At 43.2% G+C, this 20,876-nt stretch overlaps 1 protein-coding gene across 1 annotated transcript in view; it reads right to left on the bottom strand.

The window, feature by feature from the left end:
- Positions 1-3,763: 3,763 nt before the first annotated feature.
- Positions 3,764-20,876, bottom strand: part of ARHGEF4 (Rho guanine nucleotide exchange factor 4) — a 261,133-nt gene continuing 244,020 nt past the window's right edge. The window contains 4 exon segments of the mRNA XM_069727783.1: positions 3,764-8,134; positions 8,137-8,234; positions 16,260-16,337; positions 17,771-18,014. Of these exon segments, the coding sequence (XP_069583884.1) occupies positions 7,961-8,134; positions 8,137-8,234; positions 16,260-16,337; positions 17,771-18,014 (594 nt within the window). The 3' untranslated portion in view covers positions 3,764-7,960.

The raw sequence follows: 20,876 nt of genomic DNA, 5'->3' as shown, positions 1-20,876 counted from the left end.
AGTTCTTCCATAGGCCCCTATATCTACAATTATAAAGTTGTAGTTGCTGTCAACTAAGGCCAACAAGACAACTGAAAAATAACCCTTATAATTGTAGTATAGGGACCCAGAGTTCGGCGGCTTCTTGACCCGGATGTGCTTCCCATCTAGGGCACCTAGACAATTAGGAAAGTGGCACGTGTTGTAGATGCCATTAGCAATACGTTCCCAATCTTCGGTTGTGGGCTCAGGCATCACTTTGTTCTTTAGGGCAATCCATATTTGTGAACATGTGTGCTTCACTATATTTGATATTGTTTGTATGCCCAGAAGAAACTCTAGATGGAGTGAAGCATAGGATTGTCCCTTTGACAAAAACCTAGAAATGGAAATGAAAAAACAAAAAAATTAAAGCTCAAATTGATGTATATCACACCATGTTGAAAGAAAATAGAGTTACACGCATAAGCAAATGTAAAAATGTAAGACACATACAAAACGAAACTTTACCCGTACCCATAACCCTAACCCTACCCCTAAACACTAGGTATAGGTACGGGTAGTGTTAGGTTTAGGGGTAGGGGTACAACCAAACAGTGGCTTAACCACACATATGGGTTATTGGCGTACTGTGGAGAAATGTGTCAAATTTTGGGGTAACATTTCTCATGTTACCCCTTGATGAATTTCCCAAAATTGTATAACTTTGTTAAATGTTGGCATGAAATACATTACATGTATTTTTTTGTGTAGCATAGCTCCACCTTGAGGGGTGTTGGCTTTTGAATGGTGTAACATTTATTTGTTTTATACCATATAGACCTGTTAGAAAGTGACAATTTGATGGGTTTTATCTAAACATTAATATTTTCTGCCAGTATGTGATTTTCAAAGAAAATTATACCTTAACGTTAACATGAGACGTTCTTCTGCAGAAATGCAGCGACGAAAACGGGTATTTTTAAAAGTGATGGCTGGACGAAGCTGGGCAAGAAGAAAGTCAAAGGCCTCAAGTGACATCCTTGTGTAGGCATAAAATTTATCCCTATGCATCCGCATACGTTGATATAGGCGGGAAAAATGTCCTTTTCTCGGACGCTGGGTGAGGAGAGGATGCACCCAAAATCTATGCCGCCTACTCGGAGCACCAACAAGGGGATATCCCACTCCATATTCCCGGGATAACATCCAATTAAAGAGGAGCTCCTCAGTAGGGTCAAGACTAAGATTTCTTGCAGACATGCTTGCTTGTGGTTTCTAAGAAAAGACACCCACCAAAAAACACAACAAACAATCACACATGTTGCTAAATGCCTTTATATAGGGATAGCACACATGATTTATGATTGCTTGTGCATTTTAGCTCCGTTTTAAACGGATTGCATACGGATGTCAAAAACGGATTATGCGATTAAAAAATCGCATTACACTCGCATGACACTCGCATGACAATTGCACACGTTACATCCGTTTTTTCGGTCCGTACATCGGACCATTTTTTTCTCACACAAGTGGAGATGAGCCCTTACCCTTATGCCCATGCTAAATTGAGAGCTGGCAATCTGTGGGATGATTCCTGGTTCATGCTGTTTAGGATTGTGGACTAGGGCACCAGCTGACCCCCTGTGTCTCCACAATCATCAATATCAGTTTATTTGGGTGTATCCCCACCAATCAGCTGTTACAAGTTTTGGCAGAGGCTACGTTTATGTAAACCGTGTATTCCAGAAATAGTTAATCAATATGTAAGTGAAACACCCCAGGTAACTGGTTGTTACAGTGATGTTGTCTTCCCTTTGGGGGGGGGGGGGGGTGATGTCATGCTTGGAGGCAAGGAGGATTCCCTTTACCAGGTAAAGCACCTACATTCAACACATTCTGAGTCCAGGATATATGTATTCTGGTCTGGAGGAGTTAGACAGTTGTTCAGAGACAGTGGAGGAGAGAGGACTGAGAGCAGACAGTGGGGCCGTGCAGCCACGTGTGAGCTGCAACTCCAGGAATGGAAAATAACCTAAAGGGTTGGAATGTAGTGAGCATCTGAGGAAAGGAGCAAAGGAGAAGGAAAGGGTTTAGAGGGGAACTGTGACCGGGCACCTTCTGAGCCGAAGCGCAGGAATCGGACATCGGGAGCTTGAGGTTGTGTTGAACTCTAGGTCGCACAGCAGAACCAGAGGATAAAGGACTTTATATAATTTGCCTACACCTGAAGGTGCAGCAGTACACGAAGAGCCTGGGTCGTGATAGAGACCCTATAAAAAGGCTTGCACTGCCCACCATACGGATAACTCTCAAGACAGGAGAGAGAGGACTTTGTCAGGGAGCCGCAGGCAGCAAGGACCTCGCATACAAGCGCGAGTAGGAAGGCTTACGGACCTCACCTGGGAGAGGAATCCACCATTGCCTCTAGCCGGCCGGACCACATTTCCACCTGTTGCTGGTACCCTGGACTGTGGCCTGATTCAACCAGTAACCCAGGTAAAGACATTACAACCCTGTTTCCTCCATTTATTTGCCAGCATCCATCACACCATCCCTGCCCAGCACACCAGGAGCCTTGGGGACCCAGCTTCACCTGTGGGAGGCGATACCATCTTGCTGCCGTACCATCACCCCCAGAGGACCCCTTAAAGCAGCGTCGATCACCCCTGAACGAGTACAGGTAGCGCCACAAACTTTTATTATTTTACAACTTCCTTTAAAAACTTCCCCTTTTACTTGGGCGCCCAGGGCAATGGACCGGGTTGCCGCCATCGTGACCACTCCTTTAACGACGATCGGACCTGGTATTGAGTACCCCTAGGCCCTGGCGGGCGACTCATAAGCCCTGGACGATGCCTTTAAAGTGAACCTGTCACCAGTTTTTTCTTATATAACTTACTGGTACCACCTTTCAGCTCCATGTGATAGCATTCTATAATGCTGTACATATAACTTCAAGTTGTCCTGCAAAGCAAAAAAAAAGATCTTTTAAAATACCTACAGGTCAGTCCGGTCCAATGAACTTTGCTATTCTTGGTTGGGTGCCTCCTCTCCACTTTGCGATGCCTCCTGTGCTTCGTGTGGATGACAAATCCTACGTCATCCACAGTGTCCCCCTTCTCACTTCCCTCTGCCTTGCTGAGGGCAGACCAAATTACCGAGAACGAAATGGTATAAATAAAGTAACCCATACTCAGTTTGACTTTCCGGTTGCCCTTCAGTCTCTGGCTTCTTGTCCATACACACATAACTGCAGCCAATTTCTCGCGACTGTCAAGGACCACCACATCGGCAACACTACAGCCAGTGATGGATTAAAGGAGTCAGTTTAGTTTATGTTATTTTATACTATTTCTTCCTCGTGGCTAAAATTTTTAAATTGCCAGAAAAGCCCTCTTATCCATAATAACATTTGTGTATAGTGTCCCACCATCGTCACCACCCCATATTGATTTTCATTTACTTATTCCCGACTGCTCAGCAACTCAGGGAATGGCGGCCCCCAGAGTGAATGTACTATTTTCTCTCCTTTAAATTTTGCCCTGATCATATACAGGTTCATAGAATGAATGGCGCACACCAGTTTTTTGTGTATGGCTTTGCAGGTTTTCACTATGTAAGGCAATTTATTTAATTTATGTAAAGAACAAATATACATATTAAAAAAAATGCATGAAATTAATACCATCCATCTAAATATGAATACAGATGTGTTAAAAATACACCATAAATGTTATTTCTCATAAATAAAGTCAATGACATTATGTAGAAAAGATGGCAAAGAATTTTATCAACCAGAATACATGGTGAGGGAATTTTTTTAATCACCTTTTTTTGCTGGAATAAAAATACCAAGATGGCTGCATTTCTGATGAGTACGAGGATGTCACTTGAGCAGCAGTTTTAGATTAGGCACATAAATTTGTACTTCGTTTTGATAGAAAATGCCAAGTGCTTATCCACATATATGTAACGTATGTCATATGTATCCACACAAATGCCTCTCAGTGCATGATTAAAGCCTCATTCCTCTGAAACAACTGTATAGGCTACCTGCAGAAATGACATAAGTCTGCAGAATACGCATGACATCATATTGCTTAATTGATAATTTTCTTCCGTTCTTGACCACCATTTGAATACAATGTCACAGAAAATTCCATGTACTGAAAGAAAGTGCCTCCTTATGCGACACAAGATCTCCCAGAGGCGTACATAGAGTTGGAGGCAACGATAAAATTGTGTTGCCTTTTCAGGAGCTGCTTGACGTTGAAACTCTCTTAACCACCTGCAATACGATGTTCATGTGCCCTACTTGGGTAATTATGGTGAGGGCCATCTAATAAAATGGGCACGATACCAACTGGGAATTGGCATCCTCAAGGGAGGGGGCTAGCTGTGGTGGCTAATACTATTATATACAAAAGTTCCTCCAGGAGACACGAGAAATCCATAGAAGACTACACAACTGATCATGCGTTTCAAGAACAAGAAAATGTAATCAAGAGGGAACAGCTGCAGGAACGATGGGACGTTATATGCTGTATGTGTGCTGAGGATCCAGTGATGGTCTTTAAATTAGTAATATCAATATAAATGAGTTGTGATGTCATCACTGAGAGCTTGTGCCTCATGGAGAAAATCAAACTCCATAGTTGATGTCTCCTCGGATTTCCATGATTTATTCAAAGGCCTTCAATTACCAAGAGGACCATGATACCCTAACCGTAATAGCATCATGGCTCCGATGAAGCAGCTGTATACTCAGTGATGAGGGTGGAAGAAGTGGAATGTGTCCTGCACCACTCCACCGAGTAGGCTTTTATATAGGCTCATTATGTCCATTATTATCAGACATTATTGTAAACATTTTACCCCAAATTATCTGGAGACACCTCGGAGCAGTGCATATGGCAGTTTTCTTATTTCTAGATTGAAGCATAAAAGACACTTTGGGTATCGGAGAGGAAATCTTCATGTGCACTCGACAGGCCACTAAGGACTAGGCAGGGTTTCTTAATGTTATATCAGTAAACATTAACGAGGTGTATAGCCTATAAAGATATAGTATACAGTGCACAAACTGAGACATATAGAGGCATTACAACCTTGCGACTCAAAGAGGCTATTAGGTACCGGGGGCGAGAATGTAGGAAGACTGTTCAACAACATCACTGCACTCAGCAATTAAGGTCCTAGTACACTTTGAAAGGGTTGTCCACTACTGGGACATCCCCTTCTTGAGCAAAATGTTTGACCTCGATAAAATAATAAAAACCTATACTCACCTCCTGTGCTGTCGCCGTTACAGCAGTGTCAGTACTCGAGGTCCCAGGGCTCTAGTGTGGTTGTTATGACATGTGACCATGGTGCCCAATCAGTGCCAGAGTCACTCTCCCTGCCGTAGGACAAATCGAACGTGAAGAGGAAGTCTGGGCTGCAGCTGATCCCTCACTTGCTCTTCATGTTCAATGTGACAGGAGGCGGGGACAGTGATGCCAGCGCTGATTAAGCGCCGGGTCACATGTCACAACAACACAAGGGCCCCGGAGAGTGCGAGTACCGATACCGCAAGAACGGTGCCAGCACGGGAGATGAGTGTAAGCTTTTTCATTTTATCGGGGCCAAGCGTGGGGTATGAGAAGAAGTTGTCCCAATAGTGGACAACTTGTTTAAAGCAATGACGAAACATGCAGATTATTTTTTGTGGCCCACAAGCTTCAACACTGCCCCTCAACTATTATACTATTATAGGTCTTTAATAGTATTGGTGTTTTCATATTGGTCAAATATAGTTTTTGGGCACCTCTAGTGTCTAGGGCTCCAGAGTGACTGAAAACCCGGAACCCACTATATTTACCGAAAAATGTAACTGGACCATCCAATCTGTTTGACGGCCTCGAAACTCCCTCTTGAGAGAATTGTTTGGGAGCAGCTAACTCCCTTCCGCTCATGGAAAGCACATTTGTGTGTTGGAGAATGAGGAGAGATAGCGGTTTGGCTAATGATGGGCACCTTTAGGATGAAGCTACTTATTTACATGTCAATGTAAGTAGACTTACTATAATATGGCTACACATAGCTCCTGCCACCTCTCTTTCTCCCTCTTCAACATTTGTTATTGGTGTAAAAAAAACTTGAAGGTTTCTTTATAGGGTTTACCTCAAAGAATATCTCTAGACTGTACCATCCGTTTAGGAATGTGTAGGTCCTACTTCTAGGATTCCTACTAGTCCTGAGAATGAAGAGGTGCTGCAGGTTTTCATCCTTTTCTGGTTCCTTCATTCTCAGGATTGAGAGGATGCCTGAGGTGACCGCCCTCGCTGGACATTATATTACAGCATAACATTACACACTTTAAGGGCTCATTCACATGGCTGTATGTAGGTCAAAGTGCTGTAGGTGAAAACATTAGACCGCGCCCAGACCAACGTTATTCAATGGGGCAGTGCAGATGAGCGATTTTTGTTTCATTAACCAAATCTGAGTATGAACCTATCCTTGGGTGTTCCCTGGCTTACTCTACCTGCTAGGATGAATGTTTTTAACTTTTTTTCCTGAAAAAAATGCATTGAAACTAGCCTTGTGCTCATACTTTAAAAATTGATCACTTGGAACCAAATTAGTGCAGGACTGAGAGAAATCCTTTTAGCCACAGTAACATACTGAGAAACGATGGTCATAGCATTTTCATTTTTAAAAAATGACTATTGGGAAGTATAATATACAAAAAAAAGCATACAGCAGCCACTCTATGGTGCTCCTTTACTGATTATGCGCTCCTCCCATCAGCCTAGGGACTCGTGCCCACAACCGTAATAATTGAATAGCACTCATTCCCCATGTTATTCAATGAGGCTGTGCACATACCCGATTTTTTCCTTAGATCGATTCGGTCTGAGGAAAAAAAATTGGAGCGTACATGATTTGCCTTTGATATCGACTGGCACTCGGCCATTCATGACTGTGGGTGTGTGGAAAATATTGAACTGCACTCAGATGGAGAGGATGGATAAGATGGAGGAGCTTTTTTCTCTCCACATCCGAGAAAATCACATCACACTCTGATGACAATGTGTAAAAAGCATAATTGGACCTATTTTCTTGGATCAGAGGAAAAAGGTGATGTAAGCCTAGCCTTAGCCCGTTAGTGGTGGATCCTACCTGCCTTTTAAATTTGTAGGAGAGGCCCATTTGATAAACATTAATTTAAGGTCCGATCAAAGATGGATGCCTTGTTGACACTGGTGAGCTCTTATGAATTAGTCAATTTATTCCCTAAGTGCCTTCATTTTTATGAGTATATTCCTTATAGCAGTGATGCAGTTCATATTTCACATAATCAATGTTTGCATTCACCTTAGTGCATTGAGTGCTGCTGTATTCTTGTGTATGTACATTATGCAGTCATGGCAGCTTGAACCAGTTCACACTTGCTTTATTCTATTCGGAGGAGCTGGTCATTTTTTTTTGTTGTAGTATATTATTGGGGTATTTGTTAGAAAAGATACATGAAAATATTTGCAACTCGGGGAGAAATTTTTGGGTTCAATGAAACAGGGTCATTACGTCCATAGTCAGCCAAAAAAAAGAAGCTAAACCCTCCCTTGTAGAACTGTAGCTACTGAGGTCCCGGTGGTCCTCATGACAGTGAGCATGGAGCCTATCGAGTCAGGTTCAGAGAAAATAGAGTCCTCCTTGATATCAGTGCTCCTCAACATCATTCTCCTCCCCTCAAAATGCTTAACATCCCGTTGGGTTATGCACATTTTTTAACTCCTTGCCAACTACATCATCTCAGTTCTGAGCAGTCAATGTGTAGATATCGTGTGAATTCATCAAATATTCATCCGGTAAACATGGTAAAAATGACAGTACACTTCATTACATTACAGAACAAAAAAACTACAACACTTCCCGGGTGATCAGAGGCAGCAACAGAGAACGTGGAAAATATGTCCGATTCTGTCTAAAAAATAAATATGGAGTAATGTACCAGCTAGCGCCATGCCCTGAAGAAGGATAATAGAGGAGTCCCAGGCACGGGCACTTTGTCAACTGTGGGTAAAGTGCTTTCTTTGTACAGGATGCAAGAGCAGATCACAAAAAGGTCCTTTATTTTCGGAAGGGAGTCAGACGGCTGATGTTCTGCCAGAAGTTGGAGGGTTTGCGCTTGGGTTCAGCGAGCATGAAGACTTGTTGCTGTGGGAGGTTGGCAGGCAATGTTGGATGCTTCTGTCTCATCCAGAAATCGTAGTATGTCCTATTAACGGCTGGAAAGTGAAATGAAAGAGGTTCTATGAGAAATGCTGCGGGCATATTAACTGGCTCCACAGCCACGCTCCACCCATGAGGTCATCGGCTACTGACATCAATGACATTTCTCCTATAGCAATGGAAGAAGGAAACTTTGAAGAGAACGTTCAGATTTTAACAGAATGTTGCTTTTAGGTCCAATATTCTTTGGGGATTATTTTTTTTTAAAGATTTCTTAATATTGGAGGGTGCTCTATTTTTCTGATAGAGCGCTTTAATTAAATAGTAATGAGATAAATTTTATCATTCAGCCAGACGCCACTAGGAGAGCTAGACTTATCTGTAAACCTATTCTGGAGATATTAAAAGGGCAGCTACCATCAAAAAATTAGCTATTGCTTAAATCAGATTATTGCGCAAATGGTTTTTGTTTTCTAAATTTATTACGTTTTTTTTTTTTTACAATCTGAGCAAAAATAAAAAATAGAAATCGTGAAATTTTCACACTGGCCACTGGGGCTTTTTAAGTCTCTCTATTTTCCCATTGTTTCAGGAAATAACACATGCACTTTAACCACAATAGTAAGACTCTGAATGAAGCATCTAATAAGCGTGTGCAAAGGACATTGTGAAGGGAAGGGGAATATTGACATCGCCTATTGGGATTGGTGGATCATGTGTTTTCAGCTGTGCATTGAGCACAGATGTTTCGGCCACCTCGCCCTTCTTCATGGTTATTTAATTATGAAGTGGTCAGTACCAACATGCAGTGAGACTCGTTGCTCTGCTTCTCAAAGTCCCACAGTCTCACAGCATGTTGGTACCAACCAAAAACGGCTGAAGGAGGGTATATAATAATGCTGCTATTTGTACCTATGTGCTTTTGCCAGCCATCAATACTTTCTATCCTGGGTGGAAACTAGTATTGATGGCTGGGTATTCCATCATACAAGACTGCTACCTGACCTTCATATCCCCTGATGAGTTCCTTTTCCTGGAATGTAACTCGTAGGGAGGTGGTCCTGAATAAGAAATGGTCTATGGAGTGTTATACCGAATTTCTGAATCTCCTAAATGACTGAGTGGTGGAGTGCATCCCTTGTATGGCTTCTTCAGGAATGGGTGAGATTGTTCCATATTTTATGGTGCATTTTTTGTGTTAGTGAATTTTGCAGATGCAGTGAGATTTGATGATACTGTTTTGATGTCACATTTCTGAGCAAAAGCACACAGGTACAAATAGCAGCATTATTATATACCCTCCTTCAGCCGTTTTTTTTGGAGCTTTGGGTAAGGACATGCTAGCAGGAGAAGCAGTTGTAAATTTGAGTATTTTTCTGCTTTAACCCCTTCATGACCCAGCCTATTTTGACCTTAAAGACCTTGCCGTTTTTTGCAATTCTGACCAGTGTCCCTTTATGAGGTAATAACTCAGGAACGCTTCAACGGATCCTAGCGGTTCTGAGATTGTTTTTTCGTGACATATTGGGCTTCATGTTAGTGGTAAATTTAGGTCAATAAATTCTGCGTTTATTTGTGATAAAAACGGAAATTTGGCGAAAATTTTGAAAATTTCGCAATTTTCACATTTTGAATTTTTATTCTGTTAAACCAGAGAGATATGTGACACAAAATAGTTAATAAATAACATTTCCCACATGTTTACTTTACATCAGCACAATTTTGGAAACAAAATTTTTTTTTGTTAGGAAGTTATAAGGGTTAAAATTTGACCAGCGATTTGTCATTTTTACAACGAAATTTACAAAACCATTTTTTTTAGGGACCACCTCACATTTGAAGTCAGTTTGAGGGGTCTATATGGCTGAAAATACCCAAAAGTGACACCATTCTAAAAACTGCACCCCTCAAGGTACTCAAAACCACATTCAAGAAGTTTATTAACCCTTCAGGTGCTTCACAGCAGCAGAAGCAACATGGAAGGAAAAAATGAACATTTAACTTTTTAGTCACAAAAGTTATCTTTTAGCAACAATTTTTTTATTTTCCCAATGGTAAAAGGAGAAACTGAACCACGAAAGTTGTTGAGCAATTTGTCCTGAGTACGCTGATACCTCATATGTGGGGGTAAACCACTGTTTGGGCGCACGGCAGGGCTTGGAAGGGAAGGAGCGCCATTTGACTTTTTGAATCAAAAATTGGCTCCACTCTTTAGCGGACACCATGTCACGTTTGGAGAGCCCCCGTGTGCCTAAAAATTGGAGCTCCCCCACAAGTGACCCTATTTTGGAAACTAGACGCCCCAAGGAACTTATCTAGATGCATAGTGAGCACTTTGAACCCCCAGGTGCTTCACAAATTGATCCGTAAAAATGAAAAAGTACTTTTTTTTCAAAAAAAAATTCTTTTAGCCTCAATTTTTTCATTTTCACATTGGCAACAGGATAAAATGGATCCTAAAATGTGTTGGGCAATTTCTCCTGAGTACACCAATACCTCACATGTGGGGGTAAACCACTGTTTGGGCACATGGTAAGGCTCGGAAGGGAAGGAGCGCCATTTGACTTTTTGAATGAAAAATTATTTCCATCGTTAGCGGACACCATGTCGCGTTTGGATAGCTCCTGTGTGCCTAAACATTGGCGCTCCCCCACAAGTGACCCAATTTTGGAAACTAGACCCCCCAAGGAACTTATTTAGATGCCTAGTGAGCACTTTAAACCCTCAGGTGCTTCACAAATTGATCTGTAAAAATGAAAAAGTACTTTTTTTTCACAAAAAAATTCTTTTCGCCTCAATTTTTTCATTTTCACATGGGCAGTAGGATAAAATGGATCATAAAATTTGTTGGGCAATTTCTCCCGAGTACGTCGATACCTCATATGTGGGGGTAAACCACTGTTTGGGCACACGGCAGGGCTCGGAAGGGAAGGCGCGCCATTTGACTTTTTGAATGGAAAATTAGCTCCAATTGTTAGCGGACACCATGTCGCGTTTGGAGAGCCCCTGTGTGCCTAAACATTGGAGCTCCCCCACAAGTGACCCCATTTTGGAAACTAGACCCCCCAAGGAACTTATCTAGATGCATATTGAGCACTTTAAACCCCCAGGTGCTTCACAGAAGTTTATAACGCAGAGCCATGAAAATAAAAAATAATTTTTCTTTCCTCAAAAATAATTTTTTAGCCTGGAATTTCCTATTTTGCCAAGGATAATAGGAGAAATTGGACCCCAAATATTGTTGTCCAGTTTGTCCTGAGTACGCTGATACCCCATATGTGGGGGTAAACCACTGTTTGGGCGCACGGCAGGGCTCGGAAGGGATGGCACGCCATTTGGCTTTTTAAATGGAAAATTAGCTCCAATCATTAGCGGACACCATGTCACGTTTGGAGAGCCCCTGTGTGCCTAAACATTGGAGATCCCCCAGAAATGACACCATTTTGGAAACTAGACCCCCAAAGGAACTAATCTAGATGTGTGGTGAGGACTTTGAACTCCCAAGTGCTTCACAGAAGTTTATAACGCAGAGCCATGAAAATAAAAAAAAAAAATTATTTTCTCAAAAATGATCTTTTAGCCTGCAATTTTTTATTTTCCCAAAGGTAACAGGAGAAATTTGACCCCAAAAGTTGTTGTCCAGTTTCTCCTGAGTACGCTGATACCCCATATGTGGGGGTAAATCACTGTTTGGGCACATGCCGGGGCTCGGAAGTGAAGTAGTGACGTTTTGAAATGCAGACTTTGATGGAATGCTCTGTGGGCGTCACGTTGCGTTTGCAGAGCCCCTGATGTGGCTTAACAGTAGAAACCCCCAACAAGTGACCCCATTTTGGAAACTAGACCCCGAAAGGAACTTATCTAGATGTGTGGTGAGCACTTTGAACCCCCAAGCGCTTCATAGAAGTTTATAATGCAGAGCCGTGAAAATAATAAATACGTTTTCTTTCCTCAAAAATAATTATTTAGCCCAGAATTTTTTAATTTTCCCAAGGGTAACAGGAGAAATTTGACCCCAACATTTGTTGTCCAGTTTCTCCTGAGTACGGTGATACCCCATATGTGGGGGTAAACTACTGTTTGGGCACATGCCGGGGCTTGGAATTGAAGTAGTGACGTTTTGAAATGCAGACTTTGATGGAATGCTTTGCGGGCGTCACGTTGCGTTTGCAGAGCCCCTGAAGTGGCTAAACAGTAGAAACCCCCCTCAAGTGACCCCATTTTGGAAACTAGACCCCGAAAGGAACTTATCTAGATGTGTGGTGAGCACTTTGAACCCCCAAGTGCTTCATAGAAGTTTATAATGCAGAGCCGTGAAAATAATAAATACGTTTTCTTTCCTCAAAAATAATTATTTAGCCCAGAATTTTTTATTTTCCCAAGGGTTACAGGAGAAATTGGACCCCAAAAGTTGTTGTCCAGTTTCTCCTGAGTACGCTGATACCCCATGAGTGGGGGTAAACCACTGTTTGGGCACACGTCGGGGCTCAGAAGGGAAGTAGTGACTTTTGAAATGCAGACTTTGATGGAATGGTCTGCGGGTGTCACGTTGCGTTTGCAGAGCCCCTGGTGTGCCTAAACAGTAGAAACCCCCACAAGTGACCCCATTTTAGAAACTAGACCCCCCAAGGAACTTATCTAGATATGTGGTGAACACTTTGAACCCCCAAGTGCTTCACAGACGTTTACAACGCAGAGCCGTGAAAATAAAAAATCATTTTTCTTTCCTCAAAAATTATGTTTTAGCAAGCATTTTTTTAGATTCACAAGGGTAACAGGAGAAATTGGACCCCAGTAATTGTTGCGCAGTTTGTCCTGAGTATGCTGGTACCCCATATGTGGGGGTAAACCACTGTTTGGGCACACGTCAGGGCTCGGAAGTGAGGGAGCACCATTTGACTTTTTGAATACGAGATTGGCTGGAATCAATGGTGGCGCCATGTTGCGTTTGGAGACCCCTGATGTGCCTAAACAGTGGAAACCCCTCAATTCTACCTCCAACACTAACCCCAACACACCCCTAACCCTAATCCCAACTGTAGCCATAACCCTAATCACAACCCTAACCACAACCCTAATTCCAACCCTAACCCTAAGGCTATGTGCCCACGTTGCGGATTCGTGTGAGATATTTCCGCACCATTTTTGAAAAATCCGCGGGTAAAAGGCACTGCGTTTTACCTGCGGATTTACCGTGGATTTCCAGTGTTTTTTGTGCGGATTTCACCTGCGGATTCCTATTGAGGAACAGGTGTAAAACGCTGCGGAATCCGCACAAAGAATTGACATGCTGCAGAAAATACAACGCAGCGTTTGCGTGCGGTATTTTCCACACCATGGGCACAGCGGATTTGGTTTTTCATATGTTTACATGGTACTGTAAACCTGATGGAAAACTGCTACGAATCCGCAGCGGCCAATCCGCAGCCAAATCCGCACCGTGTGCACATAGCCTAATTCTAAAGGTATGTGCACACGCTGCGGAAAACGCTGCGGATCCGCAGCAGTTTCCCATGAGTTTACAGTTCAATGTAAACCTATGGGAACCAAAAATCGCTGTACACATGCTGTGGAAAAACTGCACGGAAACGCAGCGGTTTACATTCCGCAGCATGTCACTTCTTTGTGCGGATTCCGCAGCGGTTTTACAACTGCTCCAATAGAAAATCGCAGTTGTAAAATCGCAGTGAAATGCGCAGAAAAAAACGCGGTAAATCCGCCATAAATCCGCAGCGGTTTAGCACTACGGATTTATCAAATCCGCAGCGGAAAAATCCGCAGAGGACCAGAATACGTGTGCACATGCCGAAACCCTAACCCTAACCCTACCCCTAACCCTACCCCTAACCCTACCCCTAACCCTACCCCTAACCCTACCCCTAACCCTATCCCTAACCCTACCCCTAACCCTAACCCTACCCCTAACCCTACCCCTAACCCTAACCCTACCCCTAACCCTACCCCTAACCCTAACATTAGTGGAAAAAAAAAATTTCTTTATTTTTTTATTGTCCCTACCTATGGGGGTGACAAAGGGGGGGGTCATTTATTATTTTTTTTATTTTGATCACTGAGATAGATTATATCTCAGTGATCAAAATGCACTGTGGAACGAATCTGCCGGCCGGCAGATTCGGCGGGCGCACTGCGCATGCGCCCGCTATTTTGGAAGATGGCGGCGCCCAGGGAGAAGACGGACGGGACCCCGGCTGGATCGGTAAGTATGATGGGGTGGGGGGGGGACCACGGGGGGGGGATCGGAGCACGGGGGGGGAATCGGAGCGCGGGAGGGGTGGAACGAAGCACGGGGGCGTGGAACGGAGCACGGGGGGGCTGGAACGGAGCACGGGGGGGTGTAACGGAGCACGGAGGGGGGTGGATCGGAGTGCAGGGGGGGTGATTGGAGCACGGGGGGGTGATTGGAGCACGGGGGGAGCGGACAAGAGCACGGGGGGGAGCGGAGCACTGGACGGAGGGGAGCCGGAGCAGTGTACCGGCCAGATCGGGGGGCTGGGGGGGGCGATCGGTGGGGTGGGGGCACATTAGTATTTCCAGCCATGGCCGATGATATTTCAGCATCGGCCATGGCTGGATTGTAATATTTCACCCGTTATAATAGGTGAAATATTACAAATCGCTCTGATTGGCAGTTTCACTTTCAACAGCCAATCAGAGCGATCGTAGCCACGAGGGGGTGAAGCCACCCCCCCTGGGCTAAACTACCACTCCCCCTGTCCCTGCAGATCGGGTGAAATGGGAGTTAACCCTTTCACCCGATCTGCAGGGACGCGATCTTTCCATGACGCCACATAGGCGTCATGGGTCGGATTGGCACCGACTTTCATGACGCCTACGTGGCATCATGGGTCGGGAAGGGGTTAAGTACCGTTTCTCTGTGATTTCCTTGGATAATTGTTTGACCAACTGTTGGTATTATACATGTTTGTCTGTGTGTGTTGGGTTATGTCATTTTTAACTAGTATATTAAATGTTATGTTTTAGGTCCCTTTATTGTGCTATTTACATTCATATTTTTGGGTACCCTTGGATTTTATAAAAATTGTGGTTGGTTTCAACCTTTTGCTGTTTTCTATCGGAGATTAATAAACATAATTGAGCAAATATACATTTTTCTTCATTTTTTCAGTGCCAAAGTTATCCTTCTATAGTTTAATGAATCGATGCCCAAAGTCTTGAAGTTTTCTCAGAGGGCAAATAACATTTGTAAAGAACTATAAAGGAGGGTTTTAGCTCATCTTTTATTCCTGCTGATCCCTCCAGTACTGCATTTTTTCCCCATTTTTTTAAATCTGTCATATGGTTTCAGAGATATGGCTGTTTCTATTAGTGTTTATTTTTATGGTCTTTATCAAATGGGCAATGGCCAAAAGATTCCTTAGGGGTGTGACTTTATGCTACTCTGCAATATTATCCTGTGAGCCACTCCCTCTTGGTAAAGACCATAAAAATACTAGGATAAGGCCGGGATCACACATGCGAGAAACACGTCCGGGCCTCGCATGTGAAAACCAAGCTGTGGCGCCGGCACTCCAGAGCGGTGCATGCGGCCGCATAGCAACACATGGAGCCGCACGCTCCGCTCCAAAGTGCCGGCGCCACAGCTTGGTTTTCACATGCGAGACACGGACGTGTTTCTCGCATGTGTGATCCCGGCCTAATGGGGATACTGAATATAAAGGCCCATATCGCGGAAACCATATGACGGATGTGAAAAAGAAAATCAACTAAATGCTCAAACGAAGGATGGGAATAAAATAAGAGCAACACTTGGCAACTTTGGACCTCATGTCAGGTCCTTTTTCTATGGTCTCCCGGACAGTTATGTCATCTCTACGGCCAGCCTAATATCCTTCGAGTTAGAATTAGAGGGGGGCTAAATTCTCAAATATGGTGCACTGGTTGTTAATTAGTGACACCGATAACGAGGCTAATTTATCTTACACCCTTGATTTTAGAATAATTGTTAGAAGTAAATGTAAGATAAATGTGTGCTCTCAGTTTCCTCCCTTTATGAGATTTTCAATATTTTATCATCTCACCATCCACACGCAGCCGCTCACCTTTTGGCTTCCCCGAGGGACGCGGTTTATTAGCATTCATCATCGCCTGCTTTCGTTGGATTTCACTGATGCTAAAACCTAGAAGCAGATGCAAGTTAACTTTAATGGCGCTCTGGATTTGTGAGTCATATCGGCTCTGGGCCAAAAGAGAAAATATCTTAATTTACCAATAACATTATCTAATAAACATAGGTCCAAACTGTATTCAGTCTACATCTATGGATGTGAAAAATGGCAACACAACACTTACAGGCTTATTCCCGTCTTCAAAGATGGGTATAATCAGAAAGTGCGTGCAACAACATTCAATTTTCTCCTTTTACTTTTATTTCTTGAAACTTGACACCGTTCTCTTAGTAATCATAATTTTTAGATTTTTTTTAAATATTTACTACTTGTTGTCTAGTTTGCCGACCAGTGCTGCAGTCTAGCAACCCACCCATCAAGGACTATGAAAACTTCTAGAATAAAACATTTTTTTTTGGGGGGGGGGGGGCACTACCTATCAAGGATATTTAGATTCTGTCCTTGATTTGGTATTCAGTAACTAGAAGTCTCCATAACAAATGAAAGCATTGGAAAAGGCTTTAGTGTCACCTAACATCCGAAAAACTGAATTGCAAATCCTTGGCATGGTACTGTCCAGTGCTGATGGCTTGGTACTCAGGTTATCCCGCTCTGCTGTATATTTAAATGTGAGCCCCATGAGGACCCACCTATTAGTGCCTGCTATCTAAAGGTGCATTTACACAAGTAGATACCTGGTGAACGGGCATTCGTAGTAATGCTCATTCCTAATTATTAGGCCCTGTAAACATGTCAGCAACCACCTTCTCATTTGTGGACTGATCGGATCAATTATGCTGGCAAAATGAAAATCAATGTTCTCGGCAGCACATTGCCCTGTGTAAAAAGGTGATGTGCTGCCGATAACATGATACTGTATGGGAACAGAAGGATCATATTGCCGATCATCTGTACCCGGTATTGCTCATCGGACTGTGTATACAAGATAGTCAATTGGCGTCAGTGGTCTTGTATACAGTTGATCAGTGTTCATTAAAAGGAATCTGGCAGCAGGTTTTTGCTACGTCATCTGATAGCAGCCTGATGTTGGTAAAGAGAAGCTGAATCTAACAATGTATCACTTAGATTACTGGGTGCAGCCATACTGACACAATCAGAGTTCTTAGATTAAGCTTGAAGCAGAGCTGAGGAAGCTAACCCCGCCCACACCAGGCACTGTATATACAATGTCCATAGACAGTTAGCTGCTTATCACAGAAGGGGGCGTGTCCAGCAATGATAAGCTCCGGGTGCTAAAACAATCATTGGAAGTTGTGCTCCAGGAAGGGGTAAGAAGTTCCCAGTACAGTTCTCTTTGTAGTTCTGTAATCTGTGCCCCATTGTAAACATATATTCTATGAATACTTGGAGTAAAAGCTTTATATAGAAATTGCAGGTATGTGTGTAATGGACATGGCGCATGTAACCCTCCATTGCTGACGTACCTGTCTGCTCATCTTGTAGCACCTGTTTTCTTTCCTCCTCAAATGCCTGCAACCAGCGCTGTTTCTGCTCCGGTTTTTTGGCCAGAAACAGATGAACCTCGTCCGAGACTTTACTCTGCAGCTTGAAAGCATTCTTCACAGTAATGTTAAAGTCCTTGTCTTTGCCGTCCTCTACGTTAAGGATTTCAATCTCATCCATATTGATCTTGCCTTTGTAATACAAGATGTCCCGGCGTAGGATATCCTGAGAATCGGAGGAGAGTATATAACGCTGAGCCCACGGCCATAACATCACTGACATTTCTGTATTATCTATTTCTCGGGTTCTCTATTCCCCTTGTCAGTGGGATGTGCCCCTGCGCTCTCTGAGTCTGTCCAAACACTGTCGACAGTGTCAGCTCATGTAGAGACACATTCATGGCAAGGACATGGTCACAGCTGTCAATTGTTTAATATATTTTCAGGAGGAACCACAGATTAACAGCACAACGTAAGCGTTTTAATAAAATAATTATTTCATACTCAATATTTGCTAAAACATTTCCTCCAAAAGGAAGAAAGCTGCATCTCTACAGCCACATATTGGAAGTAGCCGCCCTACAAGTCAATGCCGACCCTTTCATGAGTCTTGCCACATGACTCAGATATCATTTAGTGGTAATTCAGACGCACTTTAGCATCTACTATACAGTAGCAAGTCCTGGCAAGATGGCAGCACCATAGGACCTTATAATACTGTTAGTAAGGGTCATAAAGGCCTCGACTGGGCCGTAATGTGTAGCCATAATGCAGATGCTGAAATGCGCCCACATTAAGGTCATCAGAATGATCATCAGAATGAGGCAAAGACACTACAGATGAGCCGATATTTTGGAATTCAAATTCACCAACTTTGCCATATTTTCCCCCAAAAATAGATTTGCTAAGTATAAATTTGTGCAAGTCTCAATACTGGAAAGCCTGTAATTACTCAGAAAATACACATGGGGAGAAGAGAGAAAGGGAGAGAAAGGCGTCCTCATTGACCATAAGAGCTAAAAGTTTACAGAAGAGAGAGAGGACCCCGCTGACCATAAGAGCTTACACTCTATAGGAGAGAGGACCCCGCTGAGACCATAAGAGCTGACACTCTATAGGAGAGAGAGGACCCCGCTGACCATAAGAGCTTACACTCTATAGGAGAGAGGACCCCGCTGAGACCATAAGAGCTGACACTCCATAGGAGAGAGAGGACCCCGCTGACCATAAGAGCTTACACTCTATAGGAGAGAGAGGACCCCGCTGACCATAAGAGCTTACACTCTACAGGAGAGAGAGGACCCCGCTGACCATAAGAGATTACACTCTATAGGAGAGAGAGGACCCCGATGACCATAAGAGCTTACACTCTATAGGAGAGGACCCCACTGATCATAAGAGCTTACACTCTATAGGAGAGAGATGACCCCGAAGACCATAAGAGCTTACACTCTATAGGAGAGAGAGAGAGGACCCCGCTGACCATAAGAGCATACATGCTATAGGAGAGAGAGGACCCCGCTGATCATAAGAGCATAATGTTGTGAATTCCGCTCTTGGGCTCCCTCCGGTGGTTGTAAGTGGCACTTTTGTGAGTTCTGCTCTTGGGCTCCCTCTTGTGCTTTCAAGTGGTATGGCTGCTCCTTGGAGTTAGCTGTCTTCAGCTGCTTCCACTGATCGTCTTTTCTGCTCGGCTATTTATGCCTGGTTCTGTCCTTCAGCCAGTGCCACTTGTAAATGTTCCTGGTTGGATTCACATCTCTTTGGATTTCCCTGTTATCCTGACCAGTTCTGCAAAGCTAAGTTTTTGCTTGCTCTTTTCTGTTCACAGTTTGTGGACTTATCCGTTCTGTGCTTCTATGTTTGTCCAGCGTTATCAGTATGAATTAATTCTGTCTTGCTGGAAGCTCTGGGAAGCAGATTTACCCTCCACACCTTTAGTCAGGTGTGGAGATTTTTTGTAAACTCTGCGTGGATTTTTGTAGTGTTTTATACTGACCGCACAGTATTCCATCCTGTCCTATCTATCAAGCTAGACTGGCCTCCTGTGCTCATCCTGGTTTCATTCTGTGTATGTCTTTTCCCTCTCCACTCACAGTCATTATTTGTGGGGGGCTAATCTATCCTTTGGGGATTTTTTCAGAGGCAAGATAGCTTTCCTGCTTCTATCTTTAGGGGTAGTTAGCTCTTAGGCTGTGACGAGATGCCTAGGGAGAGTTAGGAGCATTCCACGGCTACTTCTAGTGTTGTGTTGAGCTTAGGGACTGCGGTCAGTACAGTTACCACTTCCTTCAGAGCTCGTTCCATGTTGCTCCTAAACCACCATATCATAACAGCATACATGCTATAGGAGAGAGAGGACCCCGCTGACCATAAGAGCTTACACTCTATAGGAGAGAGATGTCCCCGCTGACCATAAGAGCTTACACTCTATAGGAGAGAGAGAACCCCGCTGACCATAACAGCTTACACTCTACAGGAGAGAAACGATCCCGCTGACCATAAGAGCTTACACTCTATAGGAGAGAGAAGACCCCACTGACCATAAGGGATTACACTCTATAGGAGAGGGAGATTTACCCATTGACTCTAGATATGGAAAAACACTCTGCCCCACAAACTGTGGTCCACTGGGAAATGCTAATCTGTGATGGCAAATTTCAGCAATTTAGCAATATCTAGTGTAAGAGAGACAAAAGTATCACGACTTCAACAATATTTAGAAGAATATTTTTATATATAAAACATCACTTTTATTAATAATATATTAAAAAGAAAAACAGTTGTGTAAAAATTTAATTCATAAGGCCAAAAATAGTTGTCTAAATTTTATTTTGAATATATTATCAATAAAAGTGATTAAATATTTTTCTAAATAGTGTTGAAGTCTGTGATGGTAGCGACCACCACTGAACAAGGTGTGAGAATCTGCTGATGCTTCGGCAGTGTGGGAAATGGTGCCGGCAAGTTTTTTTTATTTTTTGCGAACTGCGAATCGAATCTCAAAATATTTCAACTCGCATGAGACTGAGAATTTCTGGAAACTCGACATCAGGCCATGTGGGAAGGCACACTGACTTATTGGGTA

The sequence above is a fragment of the Ranitomeya imitator genome, chromosome 5, assembly GCF_032444005.1.
Source record: "Ranitomeya imitator isolate aRanImi1 chromosome 5, aRanImi1.pri, whole genome shotgun sequence".
Classification (NCBI taxonomy): Eukaryota; Metazoa; Chordata; class Amphibia; order Anura; family Dendrobatidae; genus Ranitomeya; species Ranitomeya imitator.
Note: the sequence above shows the minus strand (reverse complement) of the source record. Positions and strands in the feature narration are given on the sequence as shown.